The sequence below is a fragment of the Vombatus ursinus genome, unplaced genomic scaffold, assembly GCF_900497805.2.
Source record: "Vombatus ursinus unplaced genomic scaffold, bare-nosed wombat genome assembly UNPS02014793.1, whole genome shotgun sequence".
NCBI lineage: Eukaryota > Metazoa > Chordata > Mammalia > Diprotodontia > Vombatidae > Vombatus > Vombatus ursinus.
The window spans coordinates 17,111,172-17,133,600 of NW_020954571.1; the positions used below are offsets into that span (position 1 = coordinate 17,111,172).

At 42.5% G+C, this 22,429-nt stretch overlaps 1 protein-coding gene across 2 annotated transcripts in view; it reads right to left on the reverse strand.

Annotated features, from left to right (window-relative positions):
* The window catches only part of GNAO1 (G protein subunit alpha o1), a 233,933-nt gene that overhangs the window by 29,746 nt on the left and 181,758 nt on the right, over positions 1–22,429 (reverse strand). For both annotated transcript variants that reach the window (XM_027869429.1, XM_027869430.1), the window contains one exon: positions 2,165–2,325. In XM_027869429.1, the coding sequence (XP_027725230.1) occupies positions 2,165–2,325 (161 nt within the window). The remainder of the gene's footprint in view (positions 1–2,164; positions 2,326–22,429) is intronic.

Below are 22,429 nucleotides of genomic sequence, written 5' to 3' on the forward strand. Positions count from 1 at the left end.
CCTTGGATGAAATAAATTTCAGGAAGACTTGTATGGACTGATGCTGAGTGAAGTGAGCAGAACCAGGAGAACATCACACAGTAACAGCCACATTGTGTGATGACTAATGTTGATAGATTTAGCCCTTCTCAGCAATGCAAGGATCTCAGACATCTCCAAAAGTCTCATGATGGAAAATGCTAAGCATATCCAGAGAAAGAACTATGGAGTTTGAATGCAGGTTGGAAGTATACTATTTGCTCTTTTTTTCTCTTCTGTTTTGTTTTGTTTCCTCTTTCTCGTGGTTCCTTCTATTGGTTCTAATTCTTCCTTACAACATGACTAATGTGAAAATATGTTTAATAGGAATGCACATGTAGAGTTTATATCAGATTGCATACTGTCTTGGGGAGGTAGGCAGAGAAAAATTTAAAACTCAAAAACATGGAAGTAATTGTTGAAAACTAAAAATAAATTAATAAAAAAAGAAACAAATTTCAGGGAATCAGATGTTTTGATTAGAGCAGATGCTGTGAAAAGACCTTTAGGGTGAGAGTGTGTTACAACACTGAAACCATGAATTCTCTTCTGATGTGCAGCAGATCAAGATGTGCAGAAGTGGAGGGGTGTATATTACAAAACACCCTCCAGTGGCTCCAGGCCAATTCACTCTCCATGTCTAGGACACACCAGAGCCCTCCAGAGGAGGCTATGCACCTGCCCAGCACAATATTGTTAATAGAGGTGCCATTAAAGAGGGGCAATCTGTAATCTCCCTTTTCTATAGAGATAGTATCTGCACATTGTGGGCCCCAAATTCAAGAAAAGGACCAGGATCTGGTACCCACAATTCTGCCATTGGCACTGGGCTCTGGGTGAGGAGTCTCCAGATATAGATATTCAGGGGCACCTCCATGGGCCCATTGGGTACTGTCTTGAAGAGCCCATCTTGTGGGAGTCACCAGTTTTGGGCTCATGCTCTATTAAATGCCTGGGTCTACAGATCTGGCATTCTTGGCCTCACTGAAGTCCCTTTTAGGCCAGTCGTCACAATGAAGTATTATCACCGCCAGGATATACTATATACTTGGACAATGATGAGTGGGTAAAGTCAGGAGGAAAATAGATCAAAAAGCATTTACTAAGACCCTACTATGTGTCACGTACTGGGTTCAAGTTAACTTACTTCCAAGTGATTTGGTTTAATGTTGGTGGTATATACCTGGCTTTTAGGATTTCAGTTTGAATGCATGTATGTTGCCTTAAGTAAATTACCAGGCCCCAAAGCTCCTGTGGTACACTGATAAACTTTTTGGAAGCCCTGACAGCAGAAGTTTATCTTACAGTCATTAGCTCTCATGAGTTAATACCAGAGGTCTGAGACCTCCAGTCCAAAGGGTAGATCTGGTCCTTAGCTTAATTTCATTCAGCATGTGAAGTATGAAAAGGAGGTACCCATTTATGGTCAACATTGCAAAAATGTAACACAATCTATAAAATAAGATTAGGTGAAGTCTCTGGTCCTTTCTAGCTCTAAATCTATGATCTTAAGGATTCTGTGATTTTAAAAGATTTTTTTTAAGTCTTTAGTAATGACATCTTAAATAGCTCAGGTGAGTGTATATGTCTTTCTTTGTCTCTGTTGCTCTTCTCTCTGTGTATCTGTTTCTTCTCTTTTCCTTTCCCCCTTCACCTAGTTGAGCATAATGTAGAAATGAAGTACTTTAATTTCTTATCAAATTTATTGATTAGAATTTTATGGTTCCTAGCACTAAGTTTAAAAGTAGGTGAATATGGAGAGTTTCACATGTTCTTGAAAACAAATAAAACACCTTAAAAAGGGTTTTTTTTTTCCTTACATGGTTCCTGCTTGCTAGGGGTCCTCAATAGAAATAGAGTTGCTGAGCTAGATGCCATATCTGGGCTAAGATGTACTTTGCACTTTGTAGTGTTAACATGACCTCTGCCTTTTAGGAAATTTCATTTTAAAATTCCTTTCTTATCCCTCCCCAACCCCTTCTCTGTCTGTCTTGGCCCTCTTCCCCGTCAGAGGTTGAACCCTTCTCCATTCCCATCTAGCTTCTCCAATATCTTACAGCTGATAGGACTGTTGCCCTGTGTCTCCCCACTCGGGTTATCCCTGCTCCAGTGGTCACAGCTGCCCCCGATGGCCTGGGACACTCACTATTTGGCAGAGTCGTTAAGCTGATATTCTCGGGAACGGTTGAAACATTCCTGTATTCCAGAGTCTGCCCAGAGTCTCATCATGGCGGAGAGCAGCTCCGGAGAGAAGGGCTCCGTGTCTTCCATTCGACTTACTACATCACACACCATCTTGGCATCAGCCTGTGAGGAGAGGAAACAAAGCAGGGGTGTGAGACCAGAGTAGGGAGACACTCAAATAACCAAAAAAACACTGCCCCCTTCCCCCACTGGCCTCCAGTCTGCTTCCTCCTGGTTCCAGAGACAGGGCTGGGGTTCAGGATGGGGCATCTAACAGGATGGACATGGCAAAGTCTACACTGATTTCACTGACTGACTGAGACCAGGCCACTAGATAGGAGATACAGAACCATATTCCACAAATGTCAGGCTCTCCCAATGAAAATGTTCACAATTCCTGCTTCTTAGAACACATGGAATCAGCCACTATGTACAAGCCTTCAATATTTTCCAGGACACCAAGTACCAAACTGGGGTGGCAACTTCCTCATACTTCTCCCCAGACCAGAAACAGTTGAACTGTCTATTCTGTAGCCTGGCAATGGAGGATATTTTGGTTTGTCAAACATCCTGGGTAGTCATGACTATAGCCACAAAATCTATAGCCAGACAGAAAGAACTATTGAGATCACAGACTGTAGGAACACAGATTTAGATTAGAGTTTAGAAATAACTTAGAAGTTAGTTGGGTTTAGCCCTATTAATTTTCAGATGAGGAAACTGAGGCACAGGAGGGGTAAGAGCTTTGTTCAAGGTTACATAGCTTATAACTGACAGAAGAAGGATATTGAATGCAGGACCCCTGACTCCAAATTCAGTGCTCTTGCCACGGAGACACACGTATAGATCCTCACACTTCAAGAGTACTATAAAAACATAACTAACTTTAAAACTAGACAGTAATTTGCCTCAGTTTCTTCATCTGTAAGATGAGCTGAAGAAGGAAGTGGCAAAACACTCCAGTATCTTTGCCAAGAAAACCCCAAATGGGGCCACGAAGAGTCAGACACAACCGAAAGACGACTAAACAGTGAATTCACCTATTTCACTTATTATTTAGCCTTTTTACTACCTATCTTTTGAAACCCTATTCAAATGCTTCTTCTTCCAGGGAATTTTCTCTGACACTCTGGGTCAATAACAATCCTACCCATCAGGCTTTACCTAATAATAAATTTTGTTTCTAACTGATAAATCCATTTCACACCCAAGTCATCGCCTGTGATGTCCCTGGTCCCCTCTGAGAATGAAGGACGAACAACAGCAATTGCAATTGTGCAACTGATGCACAATTTTCATACTATAACAATCTGTATTGCTGTTGGATCCTCCTACTAGACTAGAAGCTCCATAAGGATGGGAACTTAAGCTAAATTTTATTCAATTCAATTCTCTGACTCTAAATCTCATGCTTTCTACAACACCTGAATTGAATCTGTTTTCATAGAAAGCATATTAGATTTGAATCAGAGGACTTGAGTTTGACTCTGCTATCTGTGTCATCTCAGTCTCCAGTTTTCTCTCAGCAAAATAAAAGGGGACACAACCTCTTAGTGCTTGGATTTGGAGTTAATACTGGGTTTGAATCCTGGCTCTGTTACTTACTACCTGTGGGACCTTAGACAAGTCATGTCCCCTCTCTGAACCTCAGTTTTCTCATCTGTAAAATGACATGACTGGACTAAATAATATCGGAAGTCCTTTCCAGGTGTGAATTCTATGAAAGATTGATGCCTACGCCAAACATACTGTGGGGTTCAGAAGCAAAGTGTCGCGGTCATTGTTTTGAAGAGCAATGATCCTTATGCTATCAATGAGTAGAAAGCTATTTATTTGTTATTTTTCTGTATTTTAAATTTTTATTGAAGGCTTTTTTTAATATCTCTTTCATTTCTGAATACAGCCTTCTTTCTCCCTTATCCAGGTAGCTATCCATTATTACAAAAAATTAAAAACAGAGAAAAAGAAACAGCTCAGCAAAACTAAACAGCATGTTTCTAGTATCTGATTGTATATGCAATGTTCTACACCTATAGCCCTTCACCTCTGAAAAGAAGGAAGGGAGGTATTTTCTCATCTCTTCTCTAGAGTCAGATTTGGTCATTATAATCACATTAGTATTCTGTTTTTTTTTTGTTTGTTTGTTTTCTTGTTGTTCTTTCCATTAACATATTTGTAGTCATTACATATATTGTTTAGTTAGTTCTGCCTATACTTTGCATCAGTTCATAAGAATCTTCCCATGAAAAGGAAGGATTGTTTCATAAAGATTTCTGGTAGTCATAATGCAAGAGAAACAAACTTAAGCTATCCAGCCGGGATAGTGGAGGCAGTATTGGGGTCACGAGAGCCAATGACTGGTAGTCAGAAGACCTGGATTCAAATCCTGAATCCACCCACCACTTATCAACTATATGACCTTGGCTAAGCCCTAGGCAAATGTTGGTTTGTTTTGATTGACCTTCCTCTCCAAGGCCATATTCTTTTTTTTACCCTACTCTAACTTTCCTCGTCTGGACATTCAACTTTTAATTTCCCTATTCTGTAAGTGTGAGGAAAAGGCAGCATGGAGCCATAGAAACAACATGGCACGGTGGGAAAAAAAACAACACACCCAAACATTGTGTTTAGGGTCTGAAGAGCTGGATAAAAAGCCTGGCTCTGCCATTTATAAGCTGCGTGACCTTGGGCAAGTCATTTTCCTTTTTTGAGTCTCAGCTTACTCATCTGTAAAATGAGGGGGTTGAACAGATGGAACCAGAGTAAGGATTTGAAGCCAGGGCCTCTGTCTCCAAATACAGTGTTCTTTTCACCACAACACGATTACCACAGTGTGGGTTCATCTGTTACCAAAAATTTTTTGAAATGAGATGAATAAAATACCAGCTAGCCAGATACTCGCTGAGACTTAGGGACCAGGCAGGACACCCAGACACTAAGGGGACCTGAGCTGTATCCAGTCACTAGAGAACTGGAGTACTCCGGTTACAGCAGGACCGGAAACACAAACAACTTGATCCATCAGGTAGGCAGGCAGCAAGCATTTATTAAGTGTTTACTATGTACCATGTACTATACTAAGCACTGGGGAGACAAAGAAAAATAAAATAAAATAACCCCACAATCCCTACTTTTGAGGAATATACATTGCAAGAGGGGACGGGGAGCAGACAACATGTAAATCACTAGGTGCATACAAAACATACACAGAAGAGACTGAATGAAGGAAACCTGAAAGGGGAAAGCATAAGCAGCTAGGGAGAATCAGGAAAGACCTCCTGCAGAAGGTAGAGTGTAGCCAGCCATGAAGGAAGCCAGGAAACAGAAGGCAGAAGGGAGGTGCAGAGCATTTTGGGCACGAGGGGCAGTCAGTTCAAATGCCTGATTGTTGTGTTTGAGGAAATGCAAACAGTGGTCTCTGGATCAGAGTGTGTGTGTGTGTGTGCAAGGTGTAAGAAGAATGGAAATGCCAAACAGAGGACCTTATATTTGATCCTGGAGGTTATTGGGTGCTACCAGAGGTCCTTGAGGAGGGGTGTGATGTGGTTAGACTTGTACTTTAGAAAAATCATCTTGGCAGGTGAGGGGAGAACCAGTAGGACTGTGGAAGAGACTGGAGGAAGGCAGACCAATTAGAAGGCTATTGAAATAATTCAGATGAGTGGAGAGAAGGAAATGGACCTGAGAGATGTAAAGGTAGAAACAGTAAGATTTGGCAGTGGATTGAATATGTGGGGTGAGTGAGAATGAGGAGTCGAGGGTGACACCCAGGCTGTGGGCCTGGGTAACTGAGAGGGTGTTGGTATTCTCAACAATGATAGAAAATTCAGAAATGGAGGAGGTTCGGGGGAAAAGATAACGAATTCTGCTTTAGACGTGTTAAGTTTAAGAAGCCTAACAGAAATCTAGTTTGAGATAGCCAAGAGGCAGCTGGAGATGTGTGACTATAGCTTAAGAGAAAGACTAGGGTTGGATATATTGATCTGGTAATCAGCTGTCTAGAGATGAATATTGAACCCGTGGGAGCTGATCAGATCACTAAGCAAGACAGAAGAGGAACAGAATGGAAGTTGGCCCAGGACAAAATTTGGATGCCCAGCCACAGTTAGAGGACGTGCTATGGATGCAGAACCAGCAACGAATGGAGAAAGAATGGTTGAGACAGATAGGAGGAGAACCAGGAGATTGGTGTCATGAAAACCTAGAGAGGAGCAAGGATCTAGAAGGAGAAGGTGATTAATTGTGTGGAATCCTGCAGAGAGGTCAAGAAGGATAAGGACCAAGAAAAAGTCATTAGGTTTGGCAGTTAAGCGTTCATTGGTAACTTTGGAGAGGGCAGTTTCAGGTGAATGATATGCAAGGGTTTAGAAGAAAGCGAGGAAAGAGGCAGTAGAGGCACTAACTGTAGAGGTGAGAAGTCAGTGAGAAAGTAAGTGAGAAAGTCAAGGAGTTTAGCAATGAAGGGGAGGAGATATATAGGATAATAGCTAGTAGGCCAGCAGGATTAAGTGAGGTGTTTTTTTTTAATTTGAGGAAGATATGAGCACATTTGTGGGCAGCAAGGAAGAAGGCAGTTGATAGGGAGAAACTGAAGATGAGAAAGAGTATGGACAGTGGGAACAATTTGCTGGAGAGCTGCTAAGGGATCAAGAGTTTGTGCAGGAGGATTGGCCTCGTCAAAGAGAAGGGCCACCTCTTCATCTGAGGCCCAGGGAAAGGAGGATAGAATGAAGACATCGTCTTCCATTTTCCTCTAAGTGATGTGAGATGGAGAGGAGGGGAGAAGAGAGAGCTCTTACAGACTGGTCTTTTGGGGGGGGTGTGAAATATGAGGCGAGGGCTGAGAAGGTGGTGGGGCAGGAGTGCTGAGAGAGGCTTGAGGAGATTAGGTCTGGGAATACTATACAACAGTGAATCATTAGGGAGACACAGAATGTTGGCTTTGCTGCAGTGAAAGCCTAGTTAAGATTAGATAATATACTTTTGTGGTGGGGCCAGCCAATTTGATGACCAAACTTGGACAATTACCACAGACCAGTTTGATTTTCTTCCTTTATATTCCTCCTGCCAAGGGCTAGGATTGATTGGTCAGAGCTTTTAGGGCAAGGATGACTCTGCAAGGGAGAGGCTGAGCCTTCAGTCACAAGGATGAGAGGACAGGGAGCTAGGCAGGCCACGACACTGACTTTATGATACGAATATCTTTTGCTTGAAAGTCAGGCTCAGGTGTCACCTCCCCATGAAGGCTTCACTGACTCCTGCCCCATTCTTCTCAACTCCCCATCCCCATACCCCTTGCTGAAAGTCTTCTCTTTCTCTTCAACGTTCTTAAAGAATTTTGTCTAGATTTCCTCCTTTGACCTTATCCCATTCTGCCTTGTATGTGAAGGAATTAAAACAGCAAATGGTAGTGGGAAGTGGGTGAACTAAATGGAACTAAATTCAAATGGTTTACATATGAGATCCCCCCCCCATTAAAAGTAAATGTTCTGTGGGAAGGGACCCATCTTAGTCATCTTTGTATCTGCCCCCAGCACCTAGCACAGTGTTCTGAGGAGAAGAGAAACTCACCAAGGCCTGAAGTGAACTGAGTATTAACCCCTGCAGAAGAGAGGGAACCATTCAACTCATTAATTATTTCTCAACGACAAGACAACACAGCCCCAAACCAACCCTCCGATTAAGTGGACACCATGTCTGGAGTGGAGAAGCAGGTGGGAGGAAACCAAAGACTAAGTAAGGGTTTCCTTGAGCTTCTTCCTTTCAGAACAAAGGAAGGGATGAATGATGAGGCCCACACCTGGATGGTCTACAGCTCACAAAGGACCCTGAATGAAAGGTAAGTGGGCTGTGAAGTTCCAAGAAACTGTCTGCCAGGTAGTGATTTGACCTTCAGAGTCTTGCACTGAATCCTGGAGGCTACAGATGGGAAACGCCACCTAAACTACTCACCACAGTCACTCCTGTTCTTCCCCTCTTATCCTTCCAACTAGATTAATGGAATCTGGGGATGTTAGCTTGGGAAGAAAGGACTTTTGAGCTCACTGAGCCCAATCTGGTCATAATACAAGTGAGGAAACTAAGACCCAGAGAAGGAAGTGATTTGTCCAATGTTGCACAGCTATTCGGTGGCAGAACCAGGACTACTATCCAGGTCTGACTTCTATTCAAGTGTTTATCCTGTAACACGATGCTATTAGTGACTAAACCATGACTAAACTTTAGTCATTACAACAGTCAGTAGACAAGAGTACTGCCCCAGCTCATCAGTTTTCCTCTTCCCCTACCTCAGCCTCCAAATCACTGAATGTCAGAGCTGGAAAGTACTTTGGAAACCAGAGTCCATCCCTCTTCCTTCCTTAAAGAAGGAAAAGGTGAGGAAAAGATGAGGAAAGTGAGGCCAAGGGCACAATGAATCAACAAGCATTTATTAGGTGCCTACTATGTGTCAGGCACTATGTATTTGTATTGTTTTGTATCAGTTCTCTTCATATTTATTCTGTGTATATATATATAATATATATGATATACATATGTATGTATATGTATATGTATAAATATATAGAATAGAAATGTCCACAGAACAAATTCTACAGAATATATGTACACACAATAAATTCTACAGAATACATATATATTCTGCATATATATGTATATATATAGCGAGAATAAATATGAGAACTAATACAAATAAATACAAAGTGGTATGCATCTATATCTATCTATCTATCTATATATATCTATATATATCTATATAGATATATAGATATATATACACACACACAGAATAAATATACAGGGAACTGCCTTCACTTGCCTAAGAGGGGATCTTATTGCACTGAGGGCATTGGGAACTGGGGCAGTGTTTAGCTCCTTTCTTTTCATAACTGAAGAGGGCTGGGGGAGCCAGTGGTCTTCATTGGCAGAGCTTTTGCTCTCACTCTGGGATGTTTGAGGAGCGTCTAACAATGCTGGGAAACTGTGCTTGAAAACCTAAATCTGCACTCAACTTGGGCACAGATGCCTGCTGCTTCCAGTTTACAGCAGCCCCAGGAGCATCGCTGAGCTCTGTACCCGGCCTGTAATCAATAGACCCCAGTCCAGTTGGAAGACAGAGTTACTGCAGTTATTCATTAAGGCAGTTTCTTTCCTTCCACTCGCTCAGGTTTATCTGTCTCAGCTCAGATGTCTGGGAGGAGCTCCTTGCCAACAGCTTGGCTCTGGAGGCTGCTGAGTCAAGGTTCTGGGCCCCAGGGGAGCTGAAGCTGCCTGTGGCTTCTCTGTCACACTCTGTGCTGTAGAAGCAATTCACTGCTGGCTCTGAGTGTGTCCTGGGATTCCTCCCAGGTTCAGGGTAGGATGGACTGAAAGGCAGACTTCTCCCTTTCTTCCACCCGTCAAAAAAACTGTAGCTTTTCTTGACTCTGAGAAGCATGTGATCTGAAAATGTTCATTTGAACACCTTGTTCCAAGAGTACTTGTCAGGTACTTGTCAGGGTGGGCAACCCAAAGGAGTGGAGAAACGCCTGAAGCTTCTGGAGAGATTGCTCAGGCTTCCAAATAGGCCAGACATACACCAGCATCCTGAATCCCCGTGGGGGAAGAGGGGGATTCTTCTGAGCCCCTAAAATTTGGAGGCAACACACCCTACTTTTTTTTTTTTTTTGGTGGGGCAATTGGAGTTAAGTGATTTGCCCAGAGTCACACAGCTAGTAAGTGTTATGTGTCTGAGGCCAAATTTGAACTCAGGTCCTCCTGACTTCAGGGCCAGTACTCTATTCACTGTGCCACCTAGCTGCCCCAACACCCAACTTTCTTGTACTCTCTCTCTCATGAAAGTCAGAGTTTCAAGAGTTTTCTCTATGGTTTTCTCAAGTCCCTTTCAAGTTTGGCATCCTATAGAGTTCAAGATGCTCATTTACAGATGGGGAAACTAAGGCCAAGAGAGTTGGGGATGATTTGTCTAAAGTCACATAGTGAATCAGGGGTGAGTGGGTGTTGGGGATGGGGGTGGGTGGCTGGGAATTAGAACTCTTATCTCCTAACTTCTAGCCCATGCTTTCTGAATTTCTGATATTCAGAGTTTTAAGGGGGAGGCTAAACACATATTTAAAAGACTTAAGAGTTCTTATACAATGAGGTACCTATGAGTAAAAAAATTATATTGGGCAAATGAAGCATAAGGTATTGAGTAAGGGCAGTAGTGTGAATGTGTGTGTGTGTGTGTGTGTGTGTGTGTGTGTGTACATGTGCACGTGTGGATTGGATTTGAGCATATGGGGTAACTTGGAAACTTCCCTGAAGGAGATAAGGATTTTAATGAAGGGGAGGGGCACAGATTGGTCAGGAAGAGGTCATTCCAGGGGACAACAATGCTCTGTGGGCAGGCTCAGAAACAGGAAGGAGCAAGCTGTTTGTGGGGGGGCTTGCCAATTTGTCTGGGTATTGCTGGAATGCCCCCTCCCCCCGAAGCCATTCTCCCTGCAGAGAGTGCCAGGTTGGGACTGTCCATGTGTGCATGCCAAGCTGAACCAACAATTAATAAAGGAAGAAGGATATACTATCTAGCCCATTCAGTTCCAGTGTTAGGATGCAGTCGCATACTGAGGCTAACCCTATGGTTTCAGTTGCCTCTCAGCCTAGCAGGGGAGATTTCTCAACCCTGTTTGAGCCAACTCTCCCTTCCCTTCAAAGCTCTGTCTTTCTTAGCAGAGGCAGCACTTTGTGACTTCTGCTGTCTCTTGCCATCTGGGTTACATTAAATAGAAAAAAAATGTAAAAACATACACACAGACACAGACAGACTTTATCAGGCCTGGCCCGCTGGGCTTTTACTGAATGAACACCATTGCAGTTTGGATGGACTAGAATTTCTCCACTAAAAATATACTCTGTGGCTCCCATGGCATTGTGGGAGAAGTGACATAGCAATAACTTGGTGGATTTTTGTATCATCCTTAACACACCCTTAAGATGGCAAAAGATCTCCATTCTACTTATTTAAAGCCTATCTGTTCTTCAAGGCCCATCTCATGTCAAACCTCTCCTCCTTGACTACCCCAGATCATCATATAGACCTTTTCTCTCCTGTCAGCATCTACTGCACTTGGTCTGAACCCTTCCCTACCCCAACCCCATTTCATTTGAGATTTGTAACGTTATTTAGCTGTTCAGTTTAGGATCAAAGGATTTAGAACTAGAAGGGACCTTAGACACCATCTAGTCCAATCCTATCATTTTACAGAGGAAAAAACTGAAGCCCAGAGAGGTTAAAAGTTTTGCCCAGGGTCTCACAAGTACTAAGAGCCCTGGAATTCAAACCCAGGCTCTTTGACTCCAAACTCAGTGACTTTCTGATTTTATCACAATCCTCTTGAATTTGGTCATATATTAGGTATTGTCTAAATACTAGTTGAATGAAGTGAACCGAATTTAATCCAGGTTTGGGTAAATTTTATAACTTCTTTTCCAAGGACACAAATTAGGAATTCTGAAGACCTGCCCTTGCCTCTGGGATTTCATAAAATCACATAATCTTAAGGATTTTAGTGGCAAATTAATCTAATTCATACCTAGACAAGAATCCCCTCTACCTCATGCCTCAGGAGAGGCCAAAGAGTCATTGTTTGAAGGTGGAAAGAGAACTCATTATTGCCAAGATGGTCCCTTCTAAGTTCTGGGCAGCTCTAATTGTTAGGAAGTTTTCCTTACATCAAGTTAAAGTCTACCATCATAACAACTTCAGCTCACTGCTCCTCTCTTTTGCACTCGGAGGCCAAGCAGAAAGTCTAGTCCCTTTCTCACACAATAAACCTTCATATACTTGAAGTCAGCTATCATGTTTCTCTTGAATCTTCTTTTCTCCAGGCTTAAGCATCTTTCAACCTCTCCTGATATGGCATGGTCTTCAGTTGTTGCAGTCCTGGTCACTCTCTGTCTATTCTCCAATTCTCCTCTCAGATATCCAGACTTGGACACAACATTTCACATGTGCTTTTTTTTTTTTTTGCTTTTTGGTGAGGCAATTGGGGTTAAGTGACTTGCCCAGGGTCACACAGCTCATAAGTGTCAAGCATCTGAGGCAGGATTTGAACTCAGGTCCTCCTGACTCCAAGGGTGGAGCTCTACACACTGCGCCACCTAGCTGCCCCAACATGTGCTTTTACCAGGGTAAAATTGCATGAACTTTTTTGGCTCCCATATCATGCTATTTGTTCTTAACGAATGGGCAGGCCACTAAACTCCCCAGATTATTTTCAGGCAAACTGTTATCTAACCTTATCTTGTCCTTATGAAGTTGATTTCTCAAACCCCAGTATAAGTTCATATTTATTCCAGTTCAATTTCTTCTCTGTAGACTTATAATATTCTAGTCTGTGGAGATCTTTTTGGATCCTGCCACTTTCATCACCTGTGTTAAATGTCCATCCTCCTAGTTGTGTGACATCTACAAATTTGATAAGCATGCCACTTACGCCTTTATGCAAGTCATTGATAAAAGTGTTAGAATATGAGACCAGGCACAGATTCCTGGGACATTCCTCTGTAGACCTTCTGCCTACTGACATCACTTATCCAGACCAATCCTTAACCTTGGGAATCAGATTTGGTTTGGAGATATGGGTAACAGCTAAGGGATGTAAACAAGTTCTACCCTCTGAGAGCACTGGGCCCAGAGCAGATATCCTCTGTGAGAGATATCTTCTATGACTAGATTAGTCATAGGGGCTGGAAGGGACCCCAGAGGAATCCAATCCAATACTCCCATTTTACAGGTTAAGAAACTGAGGCCCTGGGGAGTTAAGTGACATGCCCCAGGTCACCCAGGTAGTACCAGAGGTGGGGTGATAAGCTTGAGGATCAGGGACACCTTGAGGGTAGAAAAGACAGAAGGGAATCTGTTTGAGGTCCTTCATCTCTAGAAAAAGTGGAATTGTCTGGGAATAGGTGGGGGTGGGGTGTGCAGCCCCATGGACCATAAGGGCATGCACAGACAGCAGGAGCCTGGCATCATAGGATGGTCTTAGCTAACTGCTACTCATGTATGATGATTTATAGGGCAAATGGCCTCCTGCTGAGAAGACATGTGGTGCTGGAACCTAGTAATTAGTTCAGTGTGCAGAGCCCTATGCTGAGAGGTGGCTACTGAGCCCCACTCCGCAATTAGTGTAACAGGCTTGTCAGTGCACAGCAGGACGCTGAGCTGTATCTGGGGGCTGGAGTGGGCTGTCTCTGAGAAGTCTTCATTATCTCTGCCCAGTCTGTCCCCAGCTCAAGGGCTGGGGCCTGTATTGCCAGGTGCTCTTGCATGATAATGAAGGAGACCGGCCTTCTGATCTCCGCCTTCCATGGCCCTCCTGACCGTGTCCCACTCTCTTTTTCCGAGGCACCTGGTATTTCAGTGACAAGACAGCCCCATACCGCAGCCAAGTGGGGGATGCCAATTTGGGCAAGGCTTCCTGTTAGGGATGTCACTGCTTTCCTGACAGTGCCCAGTAGTCAGGTGAGCTACCAGTTCTACCAACAGTCCCACCAGACAAACACAGTGGAATGAGCAATGTTACAGAACACTAAATTGCATGCTGTTGGGGAGAGATAAAGGATGGAAGGGATCTTGGGTCAGCTTGCCCAATAGTATAATTTTACATATGAGGAAACTGAGGCCCAAAGAAGAGTAGTGGCCTCCCCAAGTTTCATTTCCTTTTTCTCCAAATGTAATGCCCTTTCCTGTGGTTACACATTTGGTTCTTACATTCATGTGGTTCTATCAGAAACTGTTTTCTGGACTGATTTACCTAAATAAAGGCACCACAACCAGGTAGTAAGTGGCAGAATACTCTTAATCTTTTTTTTTTTAAACACATACATGTATTTTTTCCTCCAATCAGACAAGAAGCTCGTTGAAGACAGAGACCATGTCTCTTCCTTAGTATCACTCACTAAGCAGCTTGTAAGGGCTAAGTAAATATTTGTTGAATTAGATGCAGCAGTTTAGGTGAGATCTGTGATCTCCATACAGCTCCCATGCTTCTGCTTTCCACGGGGGTATCAAGCAAGTCTTATGGTAGAAAGTGGAGTAGCCCTCCACTCTCCCCTACAGGCTGAGGATTTACCTAATCCACCCTTAACTAACCTTAATAATCTGTGACTCTATTCTCTAGGATGGCCTCAGGAAGTAGCAGGGGTTAGTGGGACATGCCCTACATTTGGAGTCAGACAACCTGACCTCAAATCCTGGTTCATCTTGTGTTCTCAACATTGGAATCATCCTAGACCCCACATATCTAATTCAGTTGCCAAGTCTTGCCAATTTTACTTCCAAAATACCTCTTCCATTTGTCCCCTCCTCTCTGCTCAGAGGGATACTACCTTAGTTCAGACCTTCATTGCCTTTGTCTTCAGTCTTTCCCCCCTCCAATCCATATTCTAAACAGTTGCCAAAGTGACATTCCTAAAGCACAGTCTGACTAGGCCTCTCCCTTGCTCCAAGGATCAAATACAACCCCCTTCATTTGCTATTTAAAGATTGTCACAACTTGGCTCTAACCCACCTTTCCAAGTTTATTACATGATCTCTATGGTCCTGCCAAATTAGCCTTCTTGTTGTTCCTCATATACAGCGTTCTACTTCTCATCTTGCTTTTTCACAGACTGTCCTTGATGCCTGGAATGCAAGCCCTTCTCATCTCCATCTTTAGAATCCCTGGCTTCTTTCAAAGCTCAACTCCTTTAGGAAGCCTTTCCTGACTGCCCCCATGCTACTGTCACCTCCCTCTGAAATTATCTTCCCTTGATTCCATATTTATTTTGTTTCTACTTATGTGTGTATATATATATTGTCACCTTGATAGAATGTAAACTCCTTGAAAGCAGGGACTGTTTAATTTTTATCCTTCTACCCCCAGTGCCTAGTACAATGCCTAGCAATACTATAGCAGGCACTCAAGAAATGTTTAGTGATTGAATGAATATTTAATACCTGTGTGATACGGCAAATCATTGAACTTCTCTGGGCTTCAGTTTTCTCATTGGTAAAATGAGGAGGTTGTATTAGATGATTTCTAATGTCTAACTTTACGTCCTAGGAAAATCCTTGCATTTGTTTACATTTCCAACCAGTCTCACTTCTGTAGGGGAGAGGTGGGATAGAGTTTCATATGTTCATCCCTACTGGGTAAAGTAGGACTTTCTTTGTCCTGGCAGTCACCCATCTGAACCATCCAGGGGGCCCTCTTGGTTGGAACATTCCATTGTCTGGTGAATTAGTGTGCCTGACTCCATCCTTTTCCTGGTTTTGTAGGCTTCAGTCCCTACTAGCCTATAAAGTCAAGTAAGAGCATCTTTTTCCTCCTGTCAGCTCATAGAGCAGAGTCATTTCCCAAATGCTCCAGAAAAAAAAAATCTGGCCATGAGGCAGCCTTTCTAGGGAAAACAGGCCATTCTGATTTCTTCTAATAAAAGAGTGGGGAGGGGTGCAGTGTGTCCCTAACATCTGAAAAACTAATTTGCTCTTAGGTTGCATTGAATATCTGGTGTCCAGAACACGGGCGAACAAATGGATGAAGACTGTGTATTGTCCAGACTATGACGTAGACTTAAATAGGCAGCCCACCGATCTGCTCCATCAGTACATACATACATGTGTATATGTGTACACACACATATGTGTGTACACACATGTGTATACATGCACACACATGTGCACACACATGCGTGTGTATGTATACATGTGTATATATATGTCTAATACACACACCCACACATATATATATATTAGACAATGCAAACAGACAGATACCTGGACCCTGAATTGAACAATTGACCTGCCCCATTTGTGAAACTGGGTAGTACTTTCAACAGTCTCTGGTAGTTTCCTGACCACCAAAGACCATCTTTTTAAATATTAGTATTCCTTTTTCTTTAAATGGAAGTTTTCAAAGATTTCTTTTCTTTTTTAAATCATAGACCTTTACTAATGTCCTACCTCCACCCCCTTACTCCACACCCAAACCTAGACGTGGAGCCCTCCTTCATCACAAAGAAAAACAATTTAGAAAAACCAACTGATACAGAAACCAACAATCTGATAGCAAAATTTAGCATCCAGAGTCTCTTCCCTCTATTCTGAGGAAGGACTAACACTAATACTGTCCCAGTGATGTTATATGACTTGAAGTCATGGAACATCACAATCTCAGAAGAATAAAAAGTGTTCGTTACTCAAAGTAATGGAAAGATGCACAGTGATCTAAGTAGCATGCAACATATTATCAACTTACACAAAAGTGGTATGACAAATGTATGACAAGAAAGGGAGGCGAGTTAGTCTTCTGGTCAGAGTGATGGATGGCAGATGTGATCAATGGCCCAAGTATTGGACTAGTTATCTGTGGCTATGTAGTCAAAAGACTCAGTGGAAGGCCTCTGACCTGGTGGGTATACCCACTGTGGAGAACTTATTGAAGGACACAGACAAGAAGTGTGCTGGACAAGGAGGCATGGATGGGTGGTGATCTGTATTGGTAGGAGAATAACCCCCATCTCTGAGTTCACAACGCTATCGAACTATTGATGTGAGAGGGAAATGTGGAATTGGCGGCATGGCAGGCAGAAAGTTTCTGACCCTGAAGTTCCACATAGAGGCAGGATGATCCATTGGTGGGGCTGCCATAGAGGGGACTCTTGCTCAGGTGTGAGTTGGGCTTTGTGACCTTTCTGCTCCCTCCCAACTCGGATATTCTGTGATTCTACATAATGAGCACTGAGCTGTGCAGCAGGGGAACTGTGTGACCTGGGCAAATCACTTCCCTACTTTGGTCTCATCCTCTGTAAATCAAACTTGAGGAACTGGATGAACTGTAAGGTCCTTTGACAATCTATAAGCCTACCCTTTAGTGTAATGCTTGTATTAGTATCTCATTAACAATTATGCTAAGAGCCAACTCCACCTGCTATGCAAACTTTTTTTACCCCGCATGGATTACGAAAATTAATACTGGCTGTGAAAAATAATTGGAAAACACACAATGGTGCCTGGGAGTCTCAGGGGAGCACAGGCAATATTATTTGTTTCTGTTTTATGGTTAGGAGCCATGTCAAGCTGATTGACCTCACATACAGGTGGACACAATCAGCAGGCAGCTAGCAATGTCAGTCAGTCCCTGCCTGCAGCAGAGGAGTTATGTCCCCTGGTCACTGTCCTGGTGGCATTGAGTTTATCACTGATGGTATTGGCTCTGATATGAAGAGGGGGAGACAGAACACAGCAGTCACCTTTGGGCAACAGCAGTCCAGGCCCAGGGGATGCCTTGGGGAGACAAAACATTCTTTATGAGAATTTGGCATGGAATCTTTGCCTCAACATCCACACAGAAACACTGGAGAACTGGAAAAAGAAATTAAAAAGTGACTTTTCACATTACAGAAAGTATTTTTGGCTTTTGCAACATGATCCATTGAAGGTTTCCTTCAAACAAAGTGAGTTTTTCAGATGATTTTAAGTGTTTATCTGTCCATCATTAATTACCCTATTGGCCCTAATGTAAGATAAATGGAAGTAAGACAGCCTCTGTTCTCCAAGAGAAAATGTTAAAATGAAAAAAAAAAAACAAACTCCTCTATAAGGTAGAATACTCTATTTTTTGTCCTTTTGCCATTACAGGAGTGAAACCACTCAGAATTAGGGTTTAATACTACTTTCAAGGAAGAAACATAACAATGATAATCATAACTATACCTTATATGGAGCAGGTAGGTGGCACAATGGATAGAATACTGGTTCTGGAGTCAGGAGGACCTAAGTTCAAATCTAATCTCAGATACTTGCTAGCTGTGTGACCTTGTGCAAGTCACTTAACCCTATCTGCCTTAGTTTCCTCATGTGTAAAATGAACTGAAGGAAATGGCAAACCACTCCAGTATCTTTGCCAAGAAAACCCCAAATGGGGTCACAAAGAGTCAGACATGAATGAATAATGACTTAACAGCAAAAATACCTTATATATTGGTAAAGTAGCTCTTTACTTCCCAAAGTGTTTTCCTCAGTCTATTAAAGGATCATATAACTTTAGAATGGGAAGGACTTCAGAAATTATCCAAGTTCCTCCCCTGCCCCACTTAAATATCTGAATTTATAAATAAGGAAACTCAGAGATGGAAAGTTATAAGACTAGCAAAGGAGAAAGGCCAGATTAAAATAACAGAATCTCAAAGTTGAAAGAGACCTCAGAGGTCATAGGATCATATGACCAGCAAGACTAATTGACTTGCTCAGAGGCACATAACTGGTAAGCATCTTAGTAGAATTCGAACCCAGGTCTTTCTGACAACTCCAGGGTCCTATTCGCTATGCTACACTGTTTCCCTCATAGTACAGGCTACACAAATAAGAATCCCTTCTATGACATCTACAACAATTGTCCAATAATTGTCCTGCCTTTGCTAGAAATCCTCCAGTAAGGGAGGAAACCTATCTTAGTGGAGTGCTGTTCTGTATAGCATATCACAGCACACAGGCTATGGAGGCAGAGGACCCAAGTATGCATCTCATCTCTAATGCTTGCTTCCTGTGTAGCCTTGGGCAACTTCCTCAGGCCTCATTTTCTCATTTTGTAACTTTAAGGGGTTGGACTAGATTGGGGTTCTGTGACCTTGTGTATATATTACTAGCATGCATGCATGTATATATCTCAAAATACTCTGTATGTGGAAATATATATATATATGTATATATACATATATATATATATTTATATGCAAACACACATGTTGTTCAGTCGTTTTTCATTAACGTCTAATTCTTTGTGATTCCATTTGGGGTTTTCTTGGAAGAGATACTGGAGTGGTTTGCCATTTCCTTCTCTAGCTTATTTTACAGATGAGGAAACTGAGTTAAGTAGGGTTAAGTGACTTGCCCAAAGACATATAACTAGTAAGTATTTTAAGTCAGATTTGAACTCAGAAGATGAGTCTTACTGACTCCAGGCCTGGCACTCTATCCACCGCGCTGCCTAGCTGCCCATATACACACATATATTTATATAAATCTATAATAGCTTTGTATCTAAGAATTTATTTTAATATAGTGGTTTCCTTTATAATCTTATGCATTTTACTCATCTAAAAATATCATTCTGAGGAGAAATCCATAGGTTTAACCAGACTGCCCAAGGGAATCTATGACATAAAAGTACAGCCATACTCCTGAGTCAGCCCATTCTATCTTTGAACATTTCTAGTGCTTAGGAAGTTTCTACTTCCATGGAACCTCTCTACCTCTTTACAGCTTTTACCCATAAGTCTTCCTTCTAGGGCCAAGCAGAACAAATCTAATCCCTGTCCCACATGATAGCTCTTCACAAGCCTGAAGACAGTTATATGTCACTTCTAAGTCATCTCCACGTTAAGTGACTTCATTTTCTTCAAAGAATGTCCATGTGGTATGGTTTCAAGTCCCTTTATCATCTTGTTGGCCTTCCCGTGGCTAAACTGCAGTTTGTCAATGTCTTCTCTGAATGTGGTGTCCAGAAGTGGACACGGTACTCCAGATGTTGTCTGATCCAGGCAGAGCTGGCTGTGACCATCATCTCCCTCCTTCTGGACATCAGATTCTTCTTCATTACAGCCCAAGTTTGAATGAGCTCTTTTGGATGCTATATCACCGTGTTGACTCATATTGACCTATTAGTTCAGTCAAACTCCCAGGGCAGTGCATGCCCCTCTCATATTACCTGCACAGCTCACTGTTTCCCTTTCCAAGCAGGGAATGTCTCCCCTCATACTAAATCCTCCAAATGGTGGCTGGGGTTGCAGAAGACACCAGCTATTATGCTGCCGCCCAAATACTATCTTCAGCATGTTTAGTAGCTAAGGGAATAACTAGGCTCACATAAAGTTCCAGGGGTCTGGGTCCCTTGGGCTAAATGCCCACGTCTCCTGATGTCAAATCCAATGCTCTTCAAATGAAGCTCACACAGCTATCTCACAATAGATTTCAGAATATTCCTTATATGTTTGGTAAAAAAAACCAAAAAAAGCCCCAAAACAAACCCCAACCCTCCAAGCTCTTTTGAAAGTACTCGTGGAGGGGATGGAACCAGATCCCAAGTGGCAGTCTCTTGAGGCTCCTTGTAACACCCCCAAGGCTAATATAATTCCCTGTGAATCTGTAGTTGCTGCTTTGTCCACTAGAGGGCAGGCGCTCACAGGCCAACCCAGATGCAGTAGTTCAGCTGAGGGAATTTACTGCAGGTCACCCTCCCACTCCACCCAATCTGCCCAGAGCCAGCACCCTGAAGATGCTCTGGGGCAGGCCTAATCCAGAAAAGATCTTTTTCCATTCCCCTTCTGGCTGCATGGCTGTTACTGTGGCCCCATTGGCAGAGCTCTATGTGGTGCCAGGAGAAGCAAACTCAGAAATAGAGATTCAGAGGAAGCTGAAATGCAAGCCAAAGGCACGGCCAGCCCCACTCACCTTCCTGAAAACAGATTATCTTGTGATGCCCATGAATGAGATTGCCAGACACAGCCCCTTTCTCATTTGTGGCTCTGCCAATCAATGTCAGGCAAAATCTACTTGCAAGGCATATTCAAAGCCCCTCTACCTACTGTGGGGCAGGCTTCCCACAGATCTCCCACTGAATTTCAGCTGTTCACCTTTTCCATGGTTATATTTGGATCTTTCAATGGCATCTCCTTTACCTTTCATAACAGATAGAGTGTTATACCTCTGAAGGTTCACAGCCGCTATATCTTTAGGCACCTTTCTTCTAGCAAACATCCTAAGAAGAATTCTGATTTTGAGTTAGACATCGGAGCCCAAGTCCCAGCTCCCACAACTAACTCACTGTATGACTCTGGGCTAGTAATTTCATTTCTCTGAGTCTCAATTTTCTCATCTATAAAATGGAGGTAATAATCTCTGTCCTATTGTGAGGATCAAATAAATAGTGGATATAAAATACTAAACAAACGGCAGTGTTTCTTCATCATCATCTTCTTCTTCCTCTCCTCTTTTCCTCCTCCTTGCATTGTTTTTATGGAATTTGGATTAAAATTGATTCTGGGACAAGTTGCTATTCTATTAATTCTTTCATGGTTAATGTGCTGCAGACTACTGCACAAATCAAATAGCTTTTTTTGGGTAGTTGAATAAAAGTGTAAGGATTGACGTTCATTCTCTCTAGGTTCACTGAAAGTAGCTTGGGCAGGTAGGATGATGGAGGTCATCTAGGCCTCATCTTCTTCTTGCATAATTTAGATTTCTTTCGCCAGGTCTCTGTGTTTTAAAAGTTTTTCCTTCCGTATAGCCTGGAGATTATGAGTATTTGGTATAGTGGCTTCTATTAAAAACATTATTCTTAAGTTCTTCCAGATTGACATTCTATCCAGGCAGTGGTGGACAACCATTTTATCAAGAATAATGCTCTGGTTCTAATATTTTGAGGTCTGTATTTATAGTATGAAGGTTTGTCGTCTGGTAGTCCATGAAAGATAGTGAGCTTCTGACGAATAATTCTAGCTACCAGGTCAAGTCTTACCGGATATTTATTTATTACATGTTAAATTTTTGCCCTGCTCAGTAAGTCCAGGCTACATTCCATAATTTTTGGTTGTGATGTTCAAGTGCTGAATTACCATTCATCGTAAACTCCATTTCCACAAACAAAGCTGTTGTAGTTGTTATTCGTCCTTTGTTCTCGACAAGGACCAATGACATCATGAGGTGATGTCTTGACTCTAGAGAGCAAATTGGATTTAAGTGAGGCAGAACTGCACAAAGACGTCAGATTCACTTTCTCTTTCAGAGTTATTGAAGTCCAGTGGCAGGACAGAAATGAAGATGACTGGCTACGGCCCGGTATGCAAAGTTATTCAACTTAGCTAGGTGTAAAATGTTTCTTTGTTAACATATTGTTGAATGAGTTCATGTGCATCCTGCATCTCCTAGCCACTCCCTCCTTGTTCCCCCACATCGGGGGCCACTTTATTCTTATCTTGGATTATAGCCATTTCAGACGCTTCATCTGGAGGTCATAGGTCATAGATCTAAAGTTGAAAGGGACCTCAGAGGCCTTCTAGTTCAACCCCATCCCTAAACAAGAATCCTTTCTATAACATTCTCAACAAATTGTCATCAAGCCTTTGCTGGAAGAAAGACCTACAGTGGGGTGTGTGTGTGTGTGTGTGTGTGTGTGTGTGTGTGTGTGTGTGTGTGTGTGTGTGTGTG